At 41.2% G+C, this 20,803-nt stretch overlaps 1 protein-coding gene across 1 annotated transcript in view; it reads right to left on the bottom strand.

The window, feature by feature from the left end:
* The window catches only part of ELOVL6 (ELOVL fatty acid elongase 6), a 74,633-nt gene that overhangs the window by 3,966 nt on the left and 49,864 nt on the right, over positions 1–20,803 (bottom strand). The window contains exon 3 of the mRNA XM_053976065.1: positions 334–485. Within this exon, the coding sequence (XP_053832040.1) occupies positions 334–485 (152 nt within the window). The remainder of the gene's footprint in view (positions 1–333; positions 486–20,803) is intronic.

Below are 20,803 nucleotides of genomic sequence, written 5' to 3' on the forward strand. Positions count from 1 at the left end.
TTCTTGCTGATACAGCTGCTATAGCCCACCCTCCACTTCTGTAGCCACGGGCTGTGTGACTGCCGATTATGCTACTCCTATTTGCCTGCAAGTAGTTCAGGAAAAGCTATGGACCTGATTGCTTTTACTTCTTGACTTCCCTGCTGTGTAAAATCACTGCAGTTTATTCCTGGGCTAAAACATATAGTTTGGGGTTGGTTATGCTTCCTCAGTTTTTCTGAGACTTAAATGGGATTTTGACAGTGATGAGACCCTTCCTGTACTTCCTGCATGGACATTTCTTCTCTAAAAATACACAAATGCATATGAGAGAAAGAGAGAGAGGGTACTCACCTAGTTCGGGTGCTTTGCTTAGCACAAATGCATATGCCCAGAATTTGCTGACAGGTCCAATATAAAAACTCTGGTCACACACTGACTGTTTCAGGCCTTTGGTCATCAAAATGTACAGCATATAAGCACCAGTTCGAACAGCACCGAATATACTTCAAAACAAAAAGAGAAAATTAGGAAAGGTCAGTGGACACTTGAAATCTACATGCCATCACTTCAAATCATTATGAGGAAAAGGCCATAATTGTGCTGAAATAGTAAGTTTGAGACAGCCTGAAAGTTGAAGAAACTCTGCTGGCTTCTAGGAAGTTACTCTGAACTCAGACCTGTAAACTGGACTGCAGCTACATCCCCTGGTGAAAGTCTGGAATGGTAACATCAGTGTTTTTTATTTCATTACCACAGGAATGATCCTTCAGTTTTCAGGAGCAGGGAAACATTCTATTTCAGCTCAAAACAACATGCAGTGTTTTGATGCTGATGGCTGGGAAACAAGAAATTAGTTGATAAAATGCTGTATTAGCAATATAATCGGGACCAATTCACTCTTCTGGTTTCCTCAGAGTTTTCTCTCATCTCTCCCTGTACTTGTTACATCCACAGGAGCTCTGAGCACAGCCATACCCAGGTAGGGCATATAGATTTTGATGAGGAATCTCAGTCAGAGACAGTGTTTTGGTGCACATGCTTGACTTCATCCCTTAACAGGTCACTGATCACAGAGGAAACAGCTAGTTAAATCAAGCTGTAAACAGTAGATTCACCTTCACCTCATCAAAGTGAGATGCAAGGTAACAGTGTTCTGTAAATGAGAAACTTCAACAGATTTGTAACAGTATTAATTACTGCAATTACAGAGGGGATAGGTTGACATCCAGCTCATATCAAGAACAAAGGCTTCTGTCTCACCAGCAAGGAGCTCTGCAGGAGTTTTGTCTCATTGTTTTATGGCAAGAACATGCCTGCCCATTGTCTACTACTGTAGCTTGGTGTTGTGATGAATACTAGGTGAAGGAAGTAGCTTTCAAAAACAAATAGAGCAAAGACAGACACAATCTATTTTGAGGTTGAGTATATCTTACTTTATGCCTACATCGTATGTCCTCATCCCTCTACCCAGCTCCATCTTACCTCCCCTCTAACTTCTTTGTGACCAAGACCTAACTCCACCTCACTGTGTTTCGTGACTATTACATGGCAGAGGCAAAACAAGCCACCTAAAACTGGTGTATAAACACGTGTGCAATGCAAGCTACCATTTATGCAAAGTGTGTTAAAGAAGGAACAGTTCCTCTGAAGCTGTAGATTCTCTGTTACTTGCCCTTGTCTTGTGAAGTCAGTATTGTGTAAAAAACATGTTTTACAATCATCAAGGCAGCCTCAAAAGCTGAGCTTGATGGCAGTTTTTTTGGTTCTTGGTCAGACTAGATGCTTCTAGTAAACCCACTGCACATCAAAACTACTTACCTAACATACATAATATGCAGAGTATTCAGATTTCCAAATCTGCAGCATTGCAGATCCCAGTCAAATCTGCCTGCTGCTAAGGAACAATGCAGCTTGCTCTCCCCTGCCCATTGCATGGAATCTGCAGCCCAGTGGAGTGCCACAGTACCTGCTGCTCTTTGGGCTGTCAGTGGCATCACAGATGGGGCTCTACAGCCAGGTCATACCCATGGAGGAGTGCTGCATCCTGGCTCCTGCACCATTACCTTCTGAAGCCTGAGGTTTCACCGCGCCATCAGGAAATTCAGACTACTGTGAGCACTTACAAAGCTACTATTATTATCTGCCATTTGCACAGTGGTATTTGCTCATTGGCTCCACTGGCAGAGGAGTCCTCTTGTGCTATGTGCAAGTAAAAAACCACCCTGCTGTGGTTTTCAGGTGTGCTGAAAAAGTTCAGCTGAGTCTGTGTTTGCCATTAGCAATGCCCAAAGCAACGCACATATTCCCAGGCTTAGGCAAGAGAGCCACTGCAGTCTCTCACATTCACCCACCCCTGCATGCAAAGGAGACAGTGCAGTGCTTCAGCATCTACACAGCTCAGAGTGCATCCTCTCCACGTAGGGTTGTTTCCTCCCAGAAATGCTCTCTTAGCACACTTTTCTCACATCTTTCAGGCATTGGTCATTTCAACTCAGCAGAGTGCCAAAACCTGCAGGAGGAGTTTTGAAATGAGGTGCAACTCATTCTGTGTCTTCTCTTTGGTGTTTAAAACATGCCCCCCCCCCCTTTTTTTTTTTTTTTTTTTTCTCAGGAGCTTCATTTCTCATTCCCAAGAAGACAGGAGATCCTGACAGAGATGTGATCTGATCACTTCCTGAGGCAGTGAACTCCTCAGGCTAGCCAGGGCATGCTGCTGCCTGCTCCTATGTTTTGGGTGGTTGCAAAACTGGGTGGAGGAAGATCAGGCAGAATACCTAATGATACACTAGTTTCTCCCATTAGCAAGTATCTCAGCTGACATTAAAATGGGGAGAGAAAAGGAAATTTTAAATAATGAAATCAAATAGCTGCAAGCAATATGTCTTCATATTAAGCAATACAGCTTCTTTACAGAGAAACAACTAAAAAATTGTTTGCTACTGAAGTTTTAAAACCAAAGAGAATTCTGTGCCATGAAGACAACTGCAAATGAGAAGAGCACTTGTTCGAGCAACAGGCAAACAATGATCCAACTGTGATGGGGTATGGACACCCAGAGATCTAACCTAGACTGATAACAGAGCCACAGAGTCTGTGCCTGGGGGGGATTACAGTGTCCCTTTGCTGTCTTTGAGATGATATTGATGTAATTCTGCCTGTCTTTCCATTTAGCAGCTACTGCAGAGCTCTCCTTGGAACACTCACACACTTTTCAACAATTCCACAGGATGGTGGCTTCCTCTAGTTCTATGACTCTAGAAGTGACCCCAATTACAGCTCTACACGGTGTGAGTCAGACTAATCTGTATTTTTTTCCTCAATAGAAACCAAGTTACATTTTCACATAATTCACCAAGGAAAGCTTTATGCAAAAGAAGGATAGCAAACTCCAAGTAACTGATTCAATTACCTAAATAGACACCATGAGCAGGTAGAAGCTTATGAGAAGTGTTGCATGCTAAAGCACTGCCTTGCCAACAAGTATGCGCCACCTGAGACTGAAAAAGATCTAATGCATGCCTGTAAATCTGTCTTGGAGCCAGAGGACTAAGACTGCTTTCTGTGCCTCTGCCACTTAATCTTGTTTGTTCTGTAAGGAAAAATCAACCAACAAATTTCTATCTTGCAAAGACATGATGTGCAGCAGAGTGATGACACTGCTTACTCAGTAAATCACTTCTGCTTCATTCTGTCCTCGCCCTGCTCTCTGCTGTAGCTTTTGTGAGGTATTGAAATGAACTGCTTACCAAAGCAGTCTGTCTGGTGGGAATCATCTGCAGGGATTTTCAAAATAAGGTAGAGGTGAATTACTGTACAATTACAGTCTTTTACAACTAGAGAGACTGATCAGAAACTGCATCATCTAATGCAGCTTTCTTATCTATTCAGGCTCAAAATGTCCTACATTCTACACTACCCTTCAGGCAGTGACTTCTCTGGTAAGCTAAAAAATGCCCAATTGATATTTTACTGTCCATAGTGTTATCAAAATATATCCATGTGTAAGATACAAATGAGTATTTTTCCCTCTCAAACTCGTTCTCAAACAGGGGTTGGTGGGTTGACCCTGGCTCCATGCCAGGTGCCCACTAAAGCTGCTCTGTCAGTCCCCTCCACAACTGGACAGGGGAGAGAAAATATATCAAAAGGCTCCTGGGCTGGGATAAAGACACAGAGAGATCATTTACCAGTTACCATCAAGGGCAAAACAGAGTCAACTTGGGGAAATGAGTTTATCACCAATCAAATTAGGGTAGCATAATGAGAAATAAAAGCTAAACTTTTAGCTTTTGTTAAAAAAGGGTCTTAAAAACACCCCCCATCTTCTCTTCTTCCCGGGTTTAGCTTTACTCCTGAATTCTCTACCTCCTCTTCCCCAGTGGTGAGGTGAGGAGGGGGATGAGGAATGGTCCTCCTGACCAAAACCTGGCCACAGAAATCCAGTCCTTAGAGGGCCTCAAAACACATCTCATGCATGAGTTAGGTGCGGAATTAAGAAGGGCTGGAGAGCTGGCTGATGGGAAGACAACGCAGGTGTTATTGTCTGAAGGCTATTGCTACTTTCTGCTGTCTCCATCCTACCTGCCAGTAGGGAGTGAAGTATATGTTTGTCAAAAGCCCACGTGAGTAGCAGGTACTTCAAGCCTTCAGTCCAACCTCAGCTGGCATTGCAGCAGGCTCAACTCCTCCTCACAGTGGAGGTCACTGCACATTTTTGCTAGGGCTGCTTTCTATGGAGACCCATCCCACACTTGGCTACCAGTCCAGCACCAACCCTGCAGAACTGAGCAGGGAACGTGACTTCCAAACAAGAACAAATTTAGAAGTGCAGCACGGAATATAGCAACATATCCTAAAGGATAATCACAGAGTGGAAAGTCTCTGCTCTGGTTTTAAAAAAACTTAACCAAACAAACCATGCAATCTGTATATGCAGTGCCCAGCTGGTTCAACCAGTCTCTGAGCTGTTGGACTACAGTGTGCTGTGTGTGTGCTGGGCTAGTCCATCCGGCCACCCAGATTGAGCTCCCACAGGTCCAGCTCCAGTTCCCAGCCTGAGGACCAGCTGGAAAAGAGAAAAGATATTAATTCTGCCCTGACCTGCTTACAAGGTGACTCACAGGAGTTCTGGTAGGTAAATCTGTGCCCTGGAAGCACAAGGCTAAGGCAAAATGCACAACGTCCTCCTTTGTGAAAGCCACATTGAGCAGACAGTGGTCCGAGGAAAGCAGCTGAGATGACCACACTGACTGCAGTCTGTTTGTACCATAACAGCAAGAAAAGTGGGAATCAGGTCCTTTAGTTGATTGTGTTGACTCTCGTTGGGTTTTTTTTTTTGTTTTTTTTTTTTTTTTTTTTTTAAATTTTTTTTTATTTTTATTTTAGCATGTGAAATATTTACAGAGCGAGCACTCTGAAATGTCTAAAGGACAGCAGGTGAAGAATGTGGGGCTTCCTACACCTTCCTTCATGACAAATCAAACCACGTTCACCTTCCTGTTCTGGTCAGCAGCAGTACTTTGGTGGTCATTCCAAGCTTCCCTTCTGCTGCTGAAGAGTTATCTCATAACATAACAAAATGGCCTTTCTGTGCCCTTCTGATTTAAATCCCACAGTCCTCAGGAAAGAGGAAGGAGTTGCACTGCTTCAGCACAGGAGCGTGGGAAGTACAGCGACCCCTCAGTCTGTCAGTTCCAAGCAGCAGGACAGTCCTGAGAGCACACCTAGAGAAAGCAGTATCTGTAAAAAGGGGCAGCAGAGCACTTCTGTGCTTAGCCAAGCAACAGAACACACACAAATTATGAACTGATACTGGGAAAATGCAGGGAGGAAGCATGTATCAGAAACAACTCAGAACTAATTTTCTTGAAAAGAAATGCAGCTTCATCAAACACTGCTGAACTCCCCAACAGACCAGTAGTCAAAAGAGTAAAGAAACCCAGGAACTCCTGGTATTACCAAGCACCATGTACCAAGGTGGGTGCACCTCCATGTCAAAGAACATTTCACATCATTCAGTCATTCCCTTTCCGTGCTTTTTAACTCATTCCTAAAAATAAGTTTGTAACAAAGCAATTTTTCAACATGAGTGGTAGGTTTGTTTTGCAGTTCTCTGGAAGTGTTTATAGCTTTTCTTCTCCACCTGGTGAGGGCGAGCTTCTTTCCAATCACTCTCTTCTTCTGCAGTCCCAGAGTACCAGCCCATCAAAGATGTGCACCACAAAGATAACACAGCAGAGACAGGGCTAGATGACAGATTTCTTAAGAAACTGACAGATTTTGTTGCTGGAAATTAAGGTGTTTGTAGGAGATTTCTATTGGTCTCCCATAGACCCTGCTGTAGCCACACGAGAAAAAACAGTAGTTTTGGCTGACGCAATAGACACTGGGGCACCTCCAGAGGATGCTGGCATTGAAGGGAGCACTTGCCAACCAGCAGAAGAAAAGTTTGTATTACTTTTTCCTAGGTGACTACAGATAAAGCTGGCAGACTAGTGTTGGAAAATGGCCTATTCCAGGGAGGAAGGAGATGATGACAGGTTCTACCTAGCAAACAGGGCAGGAGTTCTGGGAATATGCATTTGTATGGCGACCACATACAAAATATATATTTACAGCTGTATTGCAGAAAGATAAACCTAAACTATTACCTGTGTAGACAGGTGAGGTAGTCAGATCACAGTGTGCTTGCTGTATTGCTATTGCTGTGGTGATTATACTATCAGCCCAGTGGGAAAGATGGAAGATTTAATGAACCACTGGTCTGCTCCTAATTTAAAATCTGTCTTTATATCTTGTGGACAGGTCCCCTAGGAGCAGAGTACTCTGCGAAACTGCTAACCTTAATGGCAAAAAGAGAAGGCAGTCAAAATTTTAGCAGTTAAATCAGAATGCTTATGGGACTCTGCCCTCATCATCTGTTAAAAAAAAAAAAAAAAAAAAAAAGGGAACTGCATTTTTTTCAATTCTCCCATGATGTGGCTATAGAGAGGGTAGAGAGGGTAGTTTCTTTTTAAAGCTGAGCAATACCAAAAGGGAATGCCTAGGGTAAAGCATTTATCTGGGTAATGACAAATGAGAAAAGGATACACTACGGTCTGGTTTGTGCTGATCAGAATTATGGACCAACAGCTTACTGACTTTTACTGCTGCCTGGGTGCTTATTCAAAGACTACTGTTCCAAAAACTTTTGTGGGCAGATGTGCCAGACTGTTTCAGGGCTGGGAAATGAATTAAGACCACAAGAGTAGCTTCCTTAAGAGTCTGTCCGACAGAGACAGCATTCCTTGATCCATTGATAAGGGATGGTGAAAATCCTGGTCACACACCAACCTTCCAGTGTACTGAAGCAAACGACAAGTGAAAAATAAGTTTCCTGCCTAATAAAGTTCCCTTAAACTTTTGTTTACAGGGTATCACTGAGAGAGAATGTGGGTCCTGTGCACCCCACTTTCTAGGGGGTTGACATGTGCAGGAACATGGCAAAGGGGCAACACAACCCACCAGAATTTGTAATTGTTTCGATTTTTGATATCCAAGGTGCTCTTGGGTGTTTGTGTATTGGTTAGATTTCATTGTAGCTGTTCCTCCACTTCTTTTTTTTTTTTTAATTAATCACCTCTTACATCTCCATGTGACTTTTTTCCACTGATGGACATATTTGTCCACTTCCGACCAGCTCTGCAGGGGGAAGGGAGGAGCAGCACCAATTGCATTGGACAATGTACAATATGTGATGGTGCAGTACTAAAAAAAAAAAAAAAAAAAAAAAAAAAAATTGGATTTTCCAGATGAAACAAATCTTCTAAAAGAGAGAATGATTCAATTATTGAAATATGATTAAATTACAAAAATCTTAATATATAGTGTCACAAAAAGGCTGTCAGACCACCTAAATGTTATCTCAGATGTGACTCCTGTCTTAGTTTGTCTTGACAGTATTCACTAAAATTTAGGTTATATAAATCCCATGAATTACCGTAAGTCCCGGATCTTCCTGTATTTAAACTGGTGTAGAAACTATATGGTTTCTTTAGACTTACCTTTGATTGCAAAATTGTGATATTTGTACTGTACGGTGAAAAGCTGATCATTAAGCACAAATTAAATGTGACCAATGACTGAAAGCTATCATTTGACTGTTGTTCTATGTAATGACCTACATGGCACTAATGGCTCTTATTTTGATTTCATAGAGTTCATGAGATCTGTTGTTAAGTCACTGCAAAATAATGAGTCCTCAAAACTCCCAAAAAGCAGCCTGGAAAAGGATCTGACACCCAATACCCTAAATGGTCAATGTGACACAAGGGCAGCCTATATGTAATAGTCATTTGTATTAATAACTGACTAGAAGAACCAGCTTTGTAAGTCTGTGCCTAGTTATTAAATATATTTTGCTAGGTTTGTGGGAAAGTGTTTAACTTCCCAAATTAAATTAATCAGTCTCTTGATCCGTGAAGGTACACAGTGATATGGTATTCACAAAAAAGTTTGAAAAAGAATGGTACTGAGTATGGATTTGGTCACTCTTAACTCTGAATATTTTTGAGGTGTTTTATAAGCTTTTAAAAGACAAGACTTAACAGTGAGTTACACTGAAATCCTAGAGACACACTTGTTCAAATCACAGCTAATGAACTCAGCCCAACTGTTATTTTGTAAGAAATGGCAAAGAAAATTAATGTAAGTAGGCTACTGTTTCATTGTCTTTCAACATTTTCAAAGTGCTTTCAAGCAATGCCAAGGTTAGTGATGAAGAGGGAGACCTGTTCCTGCAAAAAGACTGTTGTTTTAAGACATTTGTAAATTTCTCTGTTTTACCACCTAGATCTGATCCAGGTACCTCCCCAGAAGGCTCTGCCTCCTTACTGAATCCACTTCAGATGAAAAGAACATCTCCATTCTGTCCACAGAGCAGACCTTTCTCTGCCAAAATCTTGGTCTTCTTTCCAACAGCTAAGACCTACCACCTCCAGCCTGGGCTGTCCCAGAGTTACCAACCTAAATAATATTCAGGCCAGCAGCTGTTTTAGGTCAGACGTTCCTGTGTGAAGAGCTGCTAGGAACAAAGCTGTTCATGAGCTGGGGTCTATTCAGGTAACTTCCTGCAGACTTCTGTCTGTGTTGGCATCTTCAAGGCCCTTAACATTCTATGCAGGAATTCCTCACAGAACTTTATGTCCTTTACTTAATGTAAAGGCTATCGCCTTGTAAGGTGGTTAAGCATAAAACCATTTCAAAGAGAGGTAAGGCAAACTGAAATTGAATTGTCCTGTCAAAAATCTGTATCTGAGTTGGGATAAGAAATGATGTGCAATTTCATGAGTCCAAGGTTGTGGGTTCAATCCCCATATGGGCCATTTACTTAAGAGTTAGACTTGATGGTCCTTGTCGGTCCCTCCCAACGCAGGTTATTCTGTGAAGCTGTGAGTGTGGTTCAGTGCCTACTCATGAGGTCTGTTTCATGTAAGCAGAAGGAGGTCTGACCTCACTCTGTATCACTGAAAACAGTATAGTTGAAATAACAGTAAACACGTTCCAGTAGGAGGAGTTTTCTTCAGAGTCCTTTGACCTACTGCAGATTTTCTTTTCACTTTTTGAAGTTGCTCTCTAAACCTTCAAGTCCAAAGTCCTTCATCTTAATTATCCAAGGTACACCTATACCTTTCAAGATAAATAGTTTATAGACATAAAAGCTATTGGCACACCTCTTAACAACACTTAATTGCTTGTACATTTGATATTTTGGCAGCACACTTTCGAGATCTAAAAATACAGAATGATGTAAAGAGACATACAGTGCAAATTTACAAAGCTGTGCTGTCCTAGAAACACCAACAGCTGAAAACATTCTGACCTAGCCTGAACACCAGATGTGCCTTCCACAGACGCAGTCAGACCCTTGCCTTCCCTGTTTTCCCTTAGGAAAATACATTACCCAAACACCAGGGTAGATTTGGCCTGACACAGGTGGACAGAAGTGACAGAGTATGGAACCTACAAAGTGAGTTTCAAGAGCATCCATGCTTCTACCTCCTCCCCACTGTCACACCTCCTGAGTTTGCACAGGACCAGACTGCAGCAACTGGCCTGAACTGTAGCAGAAAATACTTGGATTTTCTCCCTCATGGAAGTTTTGCAGTTGTTTTAACTACTGTCGTTGTTTTGCACTAGTTGGCTCCAGAATAAAATCAGGTATGGATCCCGATTTTAAGGTAAGCAATCCATGATGGGGTGCTTAACTGCTTGTGACACGAGCAGATACAAAAGTGAGGTGGAAAATTCAATGCCAATATTCTTAAAAACTCCTGTTCTCCTTTACTTATGCCTTCAATTGATAAAACTACAAAATGGAGTTTTAATCCCATTCAGCAGCAATGGAGTATGTGAGAAATCTATTTTTATAAGGTTTCCATCCAGCCAAGTCTATGAAGTAAAAGCCTGAAGACACAAGCAGTGAGTCAACTATGGACAAAAACAAAACCCTAAACAAAACCCTTTCACTAGTAAAATGAAAAAATCTGATTATTTCAAAGTCAATCCTTAGGAGGACTGCAAGGTTTCTTTTTGTATGTTTGGGATTTAGGACTATCATAACATTACCGAGCACCTAAGCTGAACTCCCTTCTGCTCTACATTGTTTGCATTTCACTGGGGGGAAAAAAAGTCACACTGGCTATAATTTTCTCACGTTTTCCTTTAAGAAAAGTAATTTTGGGCACAGATGTGAAAAAATGTTACCAGGTTTTCTCTGGTGCTGATGAACTATGGTAACATGCTCATTCTATATCTAGCAGTTTTAGTGTAAAACTGTAAAAACAAAGAAGGAAGTTTTTGTCACCATATTTTACCCCTTGTTAACTGTGTTTAGACAACACCTTAGTAACTGTGTTTAGACAACCATGTGCTCAGTTACTACAATTCAGTTGCAGCTGATAATTGAAAGCACAGGAACAATTCCCTCATGCCTGTGTCCTCCAAGGCCTAGCCTATATACAAAATAATCTGGGACCATTATTTATTCTCTTACAACAGGCAGGAAAAAGAAAAAATAATGGAATAAGCACCTTGGTTCCATGAGACACTTTTTTCTTATGGTAACTGAACACCTTTAAAAGCACTTTTTCAAAAATTAACATAACAGTCATTTAAGAGCACTTATGTTAATCTCATTCTTTAAAAAGAAGACAGTACTCATCCTTTTCATTCCATGTGTCTCAAAGGCTACAAGGTATCTATAAAATTACTATGCCACTGTAAAGAGCACTATTTTCACAAATGTTTCTGACTAGAAAATGTCTTTAACTTCCTAAACTCTCTGAAAGCTTGTAATGACTAATGCCTTTGTTCCCACTTGCAATTTTAGCTCTCCAGCTGGGAGAGGAGAGGGAATGCACTATTTGAAAATGTTCGCTTTCTCTGGGGAGGTGAATGTGACTAGTAGCAATGGGCATTCTCTGTGGCTCTGCTCTAAGCTCCTGTATCCACGCACCCCACAGTGAGCTCCAGCCCTCTGCTGCTGGAGCTCTCCGACCCCTCCACCCATCCCGCAAGCAGGTGCTGCCTCCAGTGCCTTGCTGCCCACCCCGCTGTGCTGCTCTGGCTGGCTCCATGGCCATGCCATTTACCTGGACTGGTGAATGATGCAGCTAAAATAGTCTCTCCTCCACTTCTTGATTACATGATTTCACTGCTTTCATTCATAGTGGGGAAAACAAAGACTGGGAAAGGCAGGAGCCTTTCCAGCCAACCTTGGCACTAGAGAATTCAAAACGTAGTGCCGTGCTCTGAGCAGCTCTCTGCTCTAGGAAACCACTGAAAAGGAATTCAAGACACTGGTTGGCATCTCTGCTGGATCTTGTTTTAAATATGCTCCTTTACAGGGTGACAGAAAATCCCAGGAGTGACTCAAAAGCTCAGAAATACACAGGCTACAGTTGAGAATGCAGCACGAACTGTACCAATGCTGTATTAGGTACCACTATGTTTATAACAAACTCTTATCTCTATAATCCACTGCTCTGAATAACAGAAATGGGTCCCTCCAAAACATACACAAATGCAAAGGCATGAGAACACCAAGAATTTAACAAGCCCCAACAGTGAAACCCTTCCTTCTGATGTTTTGCTGCCAAGCTGCTCCTCAGCCTCTCCCCCTAACCATTTCCTAACTGGAAAGGAGAACAAATCAATCTTGCAGTTCACCCACACAGTCCTCCTTTACTGAACTTGAAGGTGAAGGACACTCATTCAGGGTGAAGTCCAAGCCACAGTAATGTCAAAAAAAAAAAAAAAAAAAAAAAAAAGGTAGGAATAGGGGAAGATGAGGAATAACATTTTTTTTTCAATATGGTGCTTGCTTATCCTAAAACCTGCTGGTCAGCAGTACTGGAAGTATTTTATAATGAGGTTCTCTGGCTCTCAGGACCATGTGTGTGAGCACAACTTGTGCTGATCTTTGCTGTTATCATTAGTCTTTTTGGCAGAAAACTTCTTGTTGCATAAAATCATGCATACTTTGAGGTTTGGGCTCAGTCCTATCAAAATCCCAAAGCAAATTTGAGAGAATTCTTCTTCCATTTCTAAAAAAGACCCCTACCACTGAACCAAGCACACAAGCCTTGCTTTTTAGACCTGTCTACTGCACTGATCCAAATGCCTTTCTAGAAAGTCCTTCAATGCAAATAATTTGAGTTTTCAGTTGGGACCAAAACTTGAAGTCAGGCCAGCTCAGACTGATTTAGAAATTGTGCAAATATTTTACATGGCTTCAAGAAATAATATATCATTTGTGCAGCTTTATAGACCCATAAGCATATGCATACATGCCTGGGTGGTGTTGGGATCCCATGTGATAAATTTTGGGGAAGGTAATGAGGTCTATTAAAGTGATGGCTCGCCCTGTGGTTTCCAAGTGAGGGCAGATACTGTGCATCTTGCATCAGCCTTTTTTTTTTTCTTCTGGGCAATAAATCCCTCAGTGTGGGGGCCACTCCTTTCAGCACTTCCCTTCTGTCGGCAGATTTCTTAGTCACAACTCACCTGGCTCCCCAAACCATTTCTTTGTCCTTTTTATTGACAAAACTGGAAGGAAAGCCAGACCTAACTTATTTCTTTCCCTCCCCAGGGACCTCATTAAGCATACCCAAACAGTGACATCTCTGCAGGGTTCCCGATCAATGGACAGTGTCATCTGGAGATTTTAATCACATTAACACCACAGCAGAGGAAAATCCATCTGACTCTCCCTTACTAAAGTGGCAAACTCAACAATTCTGCCAATTGCTGCAACTACCACTTGTAAGGCTTATTTTTATGTGTGGATAAAAATCAATCCACCACAGGTACTGCCTTCCAGTCTCTCCTCATGGAGCCTGAATAAATGTAGCTTGATTCTCCAGATCTGCCTTCCTTATGATTGGGAATAGCTATATTCAGGCAATCGCGAGAACAGAGCAGAAAAAAAAAATCAATAAGTGAAGCTTTGTGAGCTGGTGGAAGAACCTGAGCTGCTTAAATAGCACAGTAGAAAGAAAAAAAAAAAAAAGCTGGGTCTGTCTAGATCCCTACCAGTAGTCTGTGCAGCAGAGGGCAAGATAACTGGTAAAAGTGAAAAGAATTATGCTTGCACAGAGAGCCTTACCCAGAGCACTCGGCAGCTACGCGAGGCCCGCTGGGTTTTGGTAGAGATAAGCAGGGAGCAGTCATCAGGCTGAAGGGCAGCTGCACTCAATCACTGCCTGAGGAACACCAGAGGGACACTCTTGTACCCATACACTGCTGAAAATCACCTGTTTTCTTACAGAGAATGAAAAATTATTTTCCAGCTCTACCCACACATCCTTGCACATACTCTGATTTCCAAAGAGTCCATAAGCTAATCAAGAGTAATTACCTATCACCTGGTTTTATCCTATTCAGTGTGCTGCTTCCTGACATTGCTTCCTGGTGATCTAGCACATGGAGGGTGGGAACTTGCAGGAACAATATTTCTTGATGAAAGCTGTTACTTCTCGAGCAATACCATCACTAAATAATAACTGGACTTTATTGTAGCTGAAATTCCTTGGCACCCTGTGAAGGCTGCCTACTCAATGAGCTATTTTTCTTTCAAGAAGTATTTCCTAGTTCTTGGATATTTATTTCGACAAGTTTGGACTGTGGCTCAACTACTAAAAAGGAAAAAAAAAATCAATTTTCATCTTAAGCCTTGTATTTCGTGCAAAATCTCATAGGAATTAAGGAATCCATCTGAGGCTTTCTAAAGTAGCCCATGAGGATTCATAAGGCCAGTGTACCTCTTAAGCAGTCCTTAATGAATGCACCAGGGGCATTTGCACTTGTTCCTATGCTGTTACTGAAATTATTCTCAGCATCCAACATCATCTCAAGGCAATCTTAGAGTAAGTATAGAATTGCAGTGATTTAAATGATAATCCAAAAAAGTGGCATTATGTAGTTCTGCAGGATGAATTAAAGATACTTACAGGATCAAAAGTATCAAGTTGGCAGAGTAACTGTCATGTACAGCACTGAAATGTATGTATTCAGGAGTTTGAAATTATCTTATGCAAATAAAGACAAACAGTAATTAAGTAAAAGATTTAGCTAAGAATCAAGCCAACCAATGAAGCCAGCCATCAGTAAAGCTGTAAAACTGGCAGATAACCAAGTAAGAGAAATCTAAGTTACAGGGAAACACTAGCATTTGACAGAAAAAAGGAGGCTTAAAGAAGCTAGAAGTTATTATACAACTGTAATGAGCTGCTCAGATCCATAGATTTAATACCAATTGCTGGCCTGAAGCCACTGATCTTCTTTTTCATTCTGTCCTCAGTGGAGTGATACACATCTCAGAGATTCGCCTACAGTTGGCAATTAATTTATTTTTCTTTTTTAATTCAATAACCTAGGGGGAGGATGCTGAATGGTACAGGCACAAGGAGACACATTTGTTTAGAAGCTGAACTTGTGACAGAACCGTGCCTCTGCTAACCCACGGCCGACAGCCGTGCGCAGCCAAGCCCTGCGTGCGAGCACTGCTGGGGCTGGCAGTGTTTATGAACAGCCCCTCTGCAGACGAAGCGCTGGATTTGATAGGTCATGCAAGTTAACACCTCTCAGGGCGTATTCCCACTGCCTCCAACAAGCACAAGCTGTCGGGGACTTGCTCAGAAGGAAATACATGGAGACACCAGTTCCCCAGGGATTTCATGCCCTTTTACCACACTCACAAACCAAGTGTTGAGGCTGAGTAAAATACAGAAGTGCCGCCACAGGGGCAGAGAATTTGATTGATTGATTTGATTGATTTCTTTTAAATTAATTATATACTTTCTCTCTAGTACAGTTCCCTGCTTAAGCCACCAGACAGATGTTCTTTATTTCTCAAATGTGCACTTCAGTCTGATCCCTGTATAAAATTGAGAGGCAAAGTTTCACTCTCAGGGGCTTTGCTTTGGGTATTATTCATGCTGGGTGGTGGGTGACCTGTGAGGGCTCCTGTGGGCTGGGACAGGTGAGCTCATGAGAAAAGTGTAATTCGAGGTGATACACTGAGTGACAGCACACTCACTGATTGTGAGAGAGGGGAAGGAAAAGGGGCAAAATGAGCACAACAACAGTTTTTCAAATGATGTACTGAATTCACTTCGCTAAGATATTCATTTTCCACCAATAAAGGTAAGCAAGCTAAGTCAGAGAAAAAGAAAAGGTTTTAAAGAAAGGAGGCCCAGCTTAGCACTGAGAAAAGAGATTTTTCATAATGATTTTTAGACAGTCCTATCCATATCTCCTGTAAAGTAGAATCAGCCAGGTCTCACAGTGACTCCTTGATTTACTTTTAAATAGGCTTAAGTAGGTAAAAACAGTAAAATCAGCTTACATTCAAAATTACTTTGATGGACACAGGAGTCCACAGGAGTAACAGCAGAGTGAAAAAAGGGATGAGATTTTAGACGATGGGCACAGCATTTTGTCACATGGCATCAGTTACAAATCTGGGAATAAGGATAGTTAGAATAAGTAAGGTAGATATTGGAGATACATCTTCTTGACAGTTCTTTGTTTTGTCTTTATTGTTCTTAGTCTGTATATTTTTATCACCTCTACACAATTTTTTTAATGCCAGCTAGCATTTGTTTTGCACTGTATGAATTCACTCTACACAACATTGTTTGTATATTCCTACTGGAATTAAAATAACTTATGGAAAAGAAACTTTTCTTAAACTGTTAAATCTCATCCAATGGATTTTTGTTTTCTCTCCAATAATTCTGAATTTCTAATGTTCACCCAACATTCAACTGCATCTCCAAAATGGTAATTAAAAAGATGTTTCTTTATCTGTCATGTAAGAAAATCACTTAAGTATGTAAAGATGAACATGGTCCTATAGAAATAAATGGTTAAGTAGGTGCATATTAAGCCTTTTACTGATTTGGGTTCTGAGAAATGTCCTGAGGATATGCATTACAAATGCTTTACGAATATAGGGAATGTTTCATTCTGAATTAATTTCCTTTTAAATTTATATGTGAGAAGACTATTAATTCACCTTAAATGTGCTTATTAATTTAAATGTTATTTGGCAAACATTCCTCTTTTTGGTAATTAATTTTCTCTTTGAATGTACTGTTAGGACCTTATAAAATTTCAGAGTATTTTAAGATTTTGATGGGTTGCTCAGCAACATGAGAAATTAAGTTGTGTTTAAATCTCCATGGCAAGTATCTGTGAACAGCAGTTACGATGGGACATAAATCTCAATCATCTTTCATGGATTTTCCTACTTACACGCATGATAACTAGAATGTATTTCAGAGTCACAAATCCAAGCAACTGAAATATTTTCTTTAAATACATGTTTTGTCTTTTCTGTTTAATTCAGCTCAGAACTGAGCTCTTCACATAAAGGCATGTCTCAGATTCCCTTGTCAGGAGCCCTCTGTGGGTGCCAACCCCTCTACATGTGCTGCTGTGCTTTCAGTAACAAATCAGTCAACACCAGTTCTGTAAAGGCAAAGTGAGTCACCTTCCTTTAGTGAGTCTTTTTGGGTTTGTCTTTCAAGTATAACACCTGTTGTGGGAATTACTTTGCTTTTGAGGCTCTGGTTAGCTTTGTGGCAAGCAGCTAGCAAAATTTATCTACATTTGATACTATTTCTACTGCTTAGAGAAAGTGGAAGAAAGACATTTGGAAATCCTGTGCTGACATCTACTAATTTCCACCACAGCTACAAAGCATAGCTGGGTTTGGATTAGAATCTAAGTGGTCTCAGGAGATGATAAGAGCATTATAGTGGTGTGGCTTGGCTAGATGAAGAGATATTCTTCCTCTCACTGCACCCACCCGCCATAGTCAAGCTTAGCCTCTGCCTACAAATGATGGCATCACGTTAGATGTTTTAGCTTCTTTGCTTCCTGCATTGATATGACAATACTCCCTAGGGAAGACAACCTTCTACTATTATTAGTCAGAGCCTTGACCCTGAAACTTCTGTTGTCAGCCCCTTAAGGATGCACAGGAAAATGGTGCCATGCTGCTGTCCTCTGTGAAGATGAGGCAATCAAACATGTTCAAGCTCCTTGAAAGAAAAGCTACCCATACAGAGACTCTGTGGCCTATAAAAGGAATTACAAAAATCCATCTGAGATGTAATGAAATCATGAATTAATGACTTCATATCCTCCTTTGAGTCCTGGCCTCAGCTTTTATAGACTCCAAGTAAAACATTCAGTGAATGCCCTGACCTTATGTTCCAAGTATCATAAATATAAAACTGGCAATTCAGGCTTGATGTATTTTGCCCCCAAGAAATATTCAGAAATACAGGACTGACTGTCACTTTAATTGTGTAGGTGAAACAGCAATGGTTTCCTTGGGGTTTTATGGGACTGAAGAAAGACATTTTGTGTAGCTTCCTAAGAGCAGGTTCCTGTTACCACAGAGCAACATGGTTCTGCTCCCCCACGACCTCAGTACATAACCAGGCTGGGTAAACACACTTAATTAAAGTGTAGAAAACAAAACAAAACAAAACAAAACAGGACAAATCTTCAATGACTGAAACAAGTCAACAAACCTGCTAGGGACCAAAAAACCAAACCGGCCCAGCAACCCCAGTATCTCAAACTGATTTATCAGCAAAAAGATTTCAGGAGATGATGTTTTCACAGTGGTTTCCAAGTGAAAAGCAAGATTTACTGTCATTGCTCCTACTTGAAATTTTTGGTGACAAAATATTCAAAACTAGTCAATGCTTTCGAAGGGAAATAAAGCTGCTTTTTCTCTCAGAAATCCTGCTGGCTGCCAGTGTTGACACAAAACTTGCTCATGACCAGGCTCCTGAATGCTCAGCAAGCTCAGCAGGGTGGTGTAATTGTTTTGTTTATTTATAAGCGTGGCAAGTTTCCTACTGTAGCAGCTACCACATTTAAATGATCTTGGCAGGCGAAAGGGCATACAGGATACGTTCTGAAGAAGGGCCACGTGATTGCCTGGCAGGCAATTTCCTTTTCTTTTAAAGCCCGAAACACATCTTTTCAGCCTCTTCTAAGTGTTACTATTTCTGAGGATATTTGAAGCAGGTAAAATGGTAGGAGTGCTACACGGAAAATAAACAAGGAGTCCAGAAAAAAGCCTCACACTGACCTTGAGGCAGAATACTGAGGGCTCTCCAGGCAGGTTTTTCTTCCTCAGTACAATCACTCATGGCAGACAAATACATTACTTAGAATTTCTGCAAGGTGTTGTAAAAGTCAGAGCATTTTAGCATCCCATAAAGCCAAGGAAGAAGTCTTTTGAAATTTAAGGAGTGTTTTTCTAGATCCGTAGTAAGTCTACAGTCCTCTAAATGTACCTGAATAGACCTTTGGAGGAAGCCGGAATGCCTTTCAGGCCAAGCATATATAAATGCAACACCTAGTCACGACAGGAGCCTGAAAAAACCAAATCCAAGTTACTTGGCAAGTTTACAGCATTTCAAGTGCTGCTTGCTGAGAAAGTCAGTAAAGTTGTGACAGATGGCCCCAGACAGGATACTGGTGCTGAGGCAACAGGTAATGGATGTTCCAGTGAACACTTCTGTAAGTGTTAAGCATAAGTTATTATAGTTCTATAACAACTTCAAAACTTCTTTGTCTCACATTTTAATGAATTCTTTGTCACTTCTCCTGTTTTCCAGGCAAGAAGTCAAGGGGTTTTGTATGGGATTGCATGTTGCTGTGGAAGCTACAAAGGTTTCATGCTGTCTTACTGCAAACATTTGGGGTTGGTTTTCCCCCTTCCCTATTTCACTCTTCTGCACACTACTCAGCACTTCAGAAGAGCAAAACATAGTCATATAATCTGCATAATCAACTGATGCCCATGGCAAATCCAGCACCTTAAATGCTTCAGTGATGCACGGTGCTTCTGTGCAGGCCAAACATCTCATACACCCCCTCCACTCTGCTGTCTCTTTTCCTAACATACAGAGGAAAGAGAGAGTTCTGCAGTGCTTTGGGAACCCTGTCCCTGCGTGGTGCTACTTGAGTTGATGGAGGAAGCAGACTCTGGAGTTGCGAAGCCCTCTCCTAACTGTGCCCTTCTGGCCAATGCTTCTCATCTGCACAAGCAGAGCTCTCCTTGAGTGCCTGCCCTGAGGTGGTCTCTGTGGCAGATTCAACCTGGCAGCTTGTAGCTTCAAAGCATGAAGTCCACGTTTTTATATCATCCAGCAGCTCATGCTGGCCATGAGTTAGCTACTTCATACGCTTATGATGGGAAACTCCAATCAGCAAGTAATGAATCTGTTGATTTCAAGGTCCATCTGGGCAGTGTATTCAAGGTCCACACTGGGCAGTGATCAGTACATTGATCACTTGAGATTTTGGGAGAAAATTAGCCAGTGAAATTGCTTTAAAACCCCACACAGTGAATGTCAGCCACATCTCAGAATAATTTGATTTTTAAATTCCCCCTAGACATCTTCTAAAAAGGGGAGTTCCAAAATCATGCTTCTCCACCGCAGACTGAGAATTAAATGACAAATGCTTTGTGTAAGCCAGCTAGTTCCTACTGTCCACATTCATTAAGAAAGTGCTATCAGAATTGGGATCCTGCTGGCTACAAACAACTTTATAAACTGATCCAAAACCAAAATGCCATCTAGGAACCAATTCAACAGCTGCTGAGATTCAGCCATTTCTGGAACAAACAATGACAATTGCTTATAGGACCTTAAAGCAAAATTATGTTAGACACACACAGCCAGAAATACAGCACCAAGTGCAATCAAATGAAAATTACAAATATCCACATTGTAAGAACTTGCTCTCAAAGTTCTCCAGACCACTGAGTTTTGTCTGCTCTGAGATATTCTTGATGTGTTGTTGAACTATTAAAACTAAGCCAAATTGAAGTTCTTTTGTAATCATGTCCTAGCTATTAGAAATACAATTTGCTTTCCCCTGCCAGAGTTTTGGAAAGTTTCAAGGTGATACAATTTCGGAGAACAAAAGGAAAAGCCATACTTCCCATTCCTGCCTTATTTCACTCTGTAGAGTCTTTCAGCAAAAATTATTTCCATCCTGTGAAAAGCAATGCACCATTCACACCTGCTCAGTAAGCAAACGTGTTTTATGTAGTTGAGAAGTAATATAATCAGTAATTATTATATTGAAATTAGAAAAATATAAGTAAAAGAGTTTGATAATGGTTTGTGGATAGTCTATATGTTGTTCAGTGGCTCTAACTTACAGTCCCAATAGTCCCTGAAATGAAGGATAGTCCTCAGGTCATCTGTGTACTGTTTGTTACTAGCAATTTGTACCAAAA

The sequence above is a fragment of the Vidua macroura genome, chromosome 4, assembly GCF_024509145.1.
Source record: "Vidua macroura isolate BioBank_ID:100142 chromosome 4, ASM2450914v1, whole genome shotgun sequence".
Classification (NCBI taxonomy): Eukaryota; Metazoa; Chordata; class Aves; order Passeriformes; family Viduidae; genus Vidua; species Vidua macroura.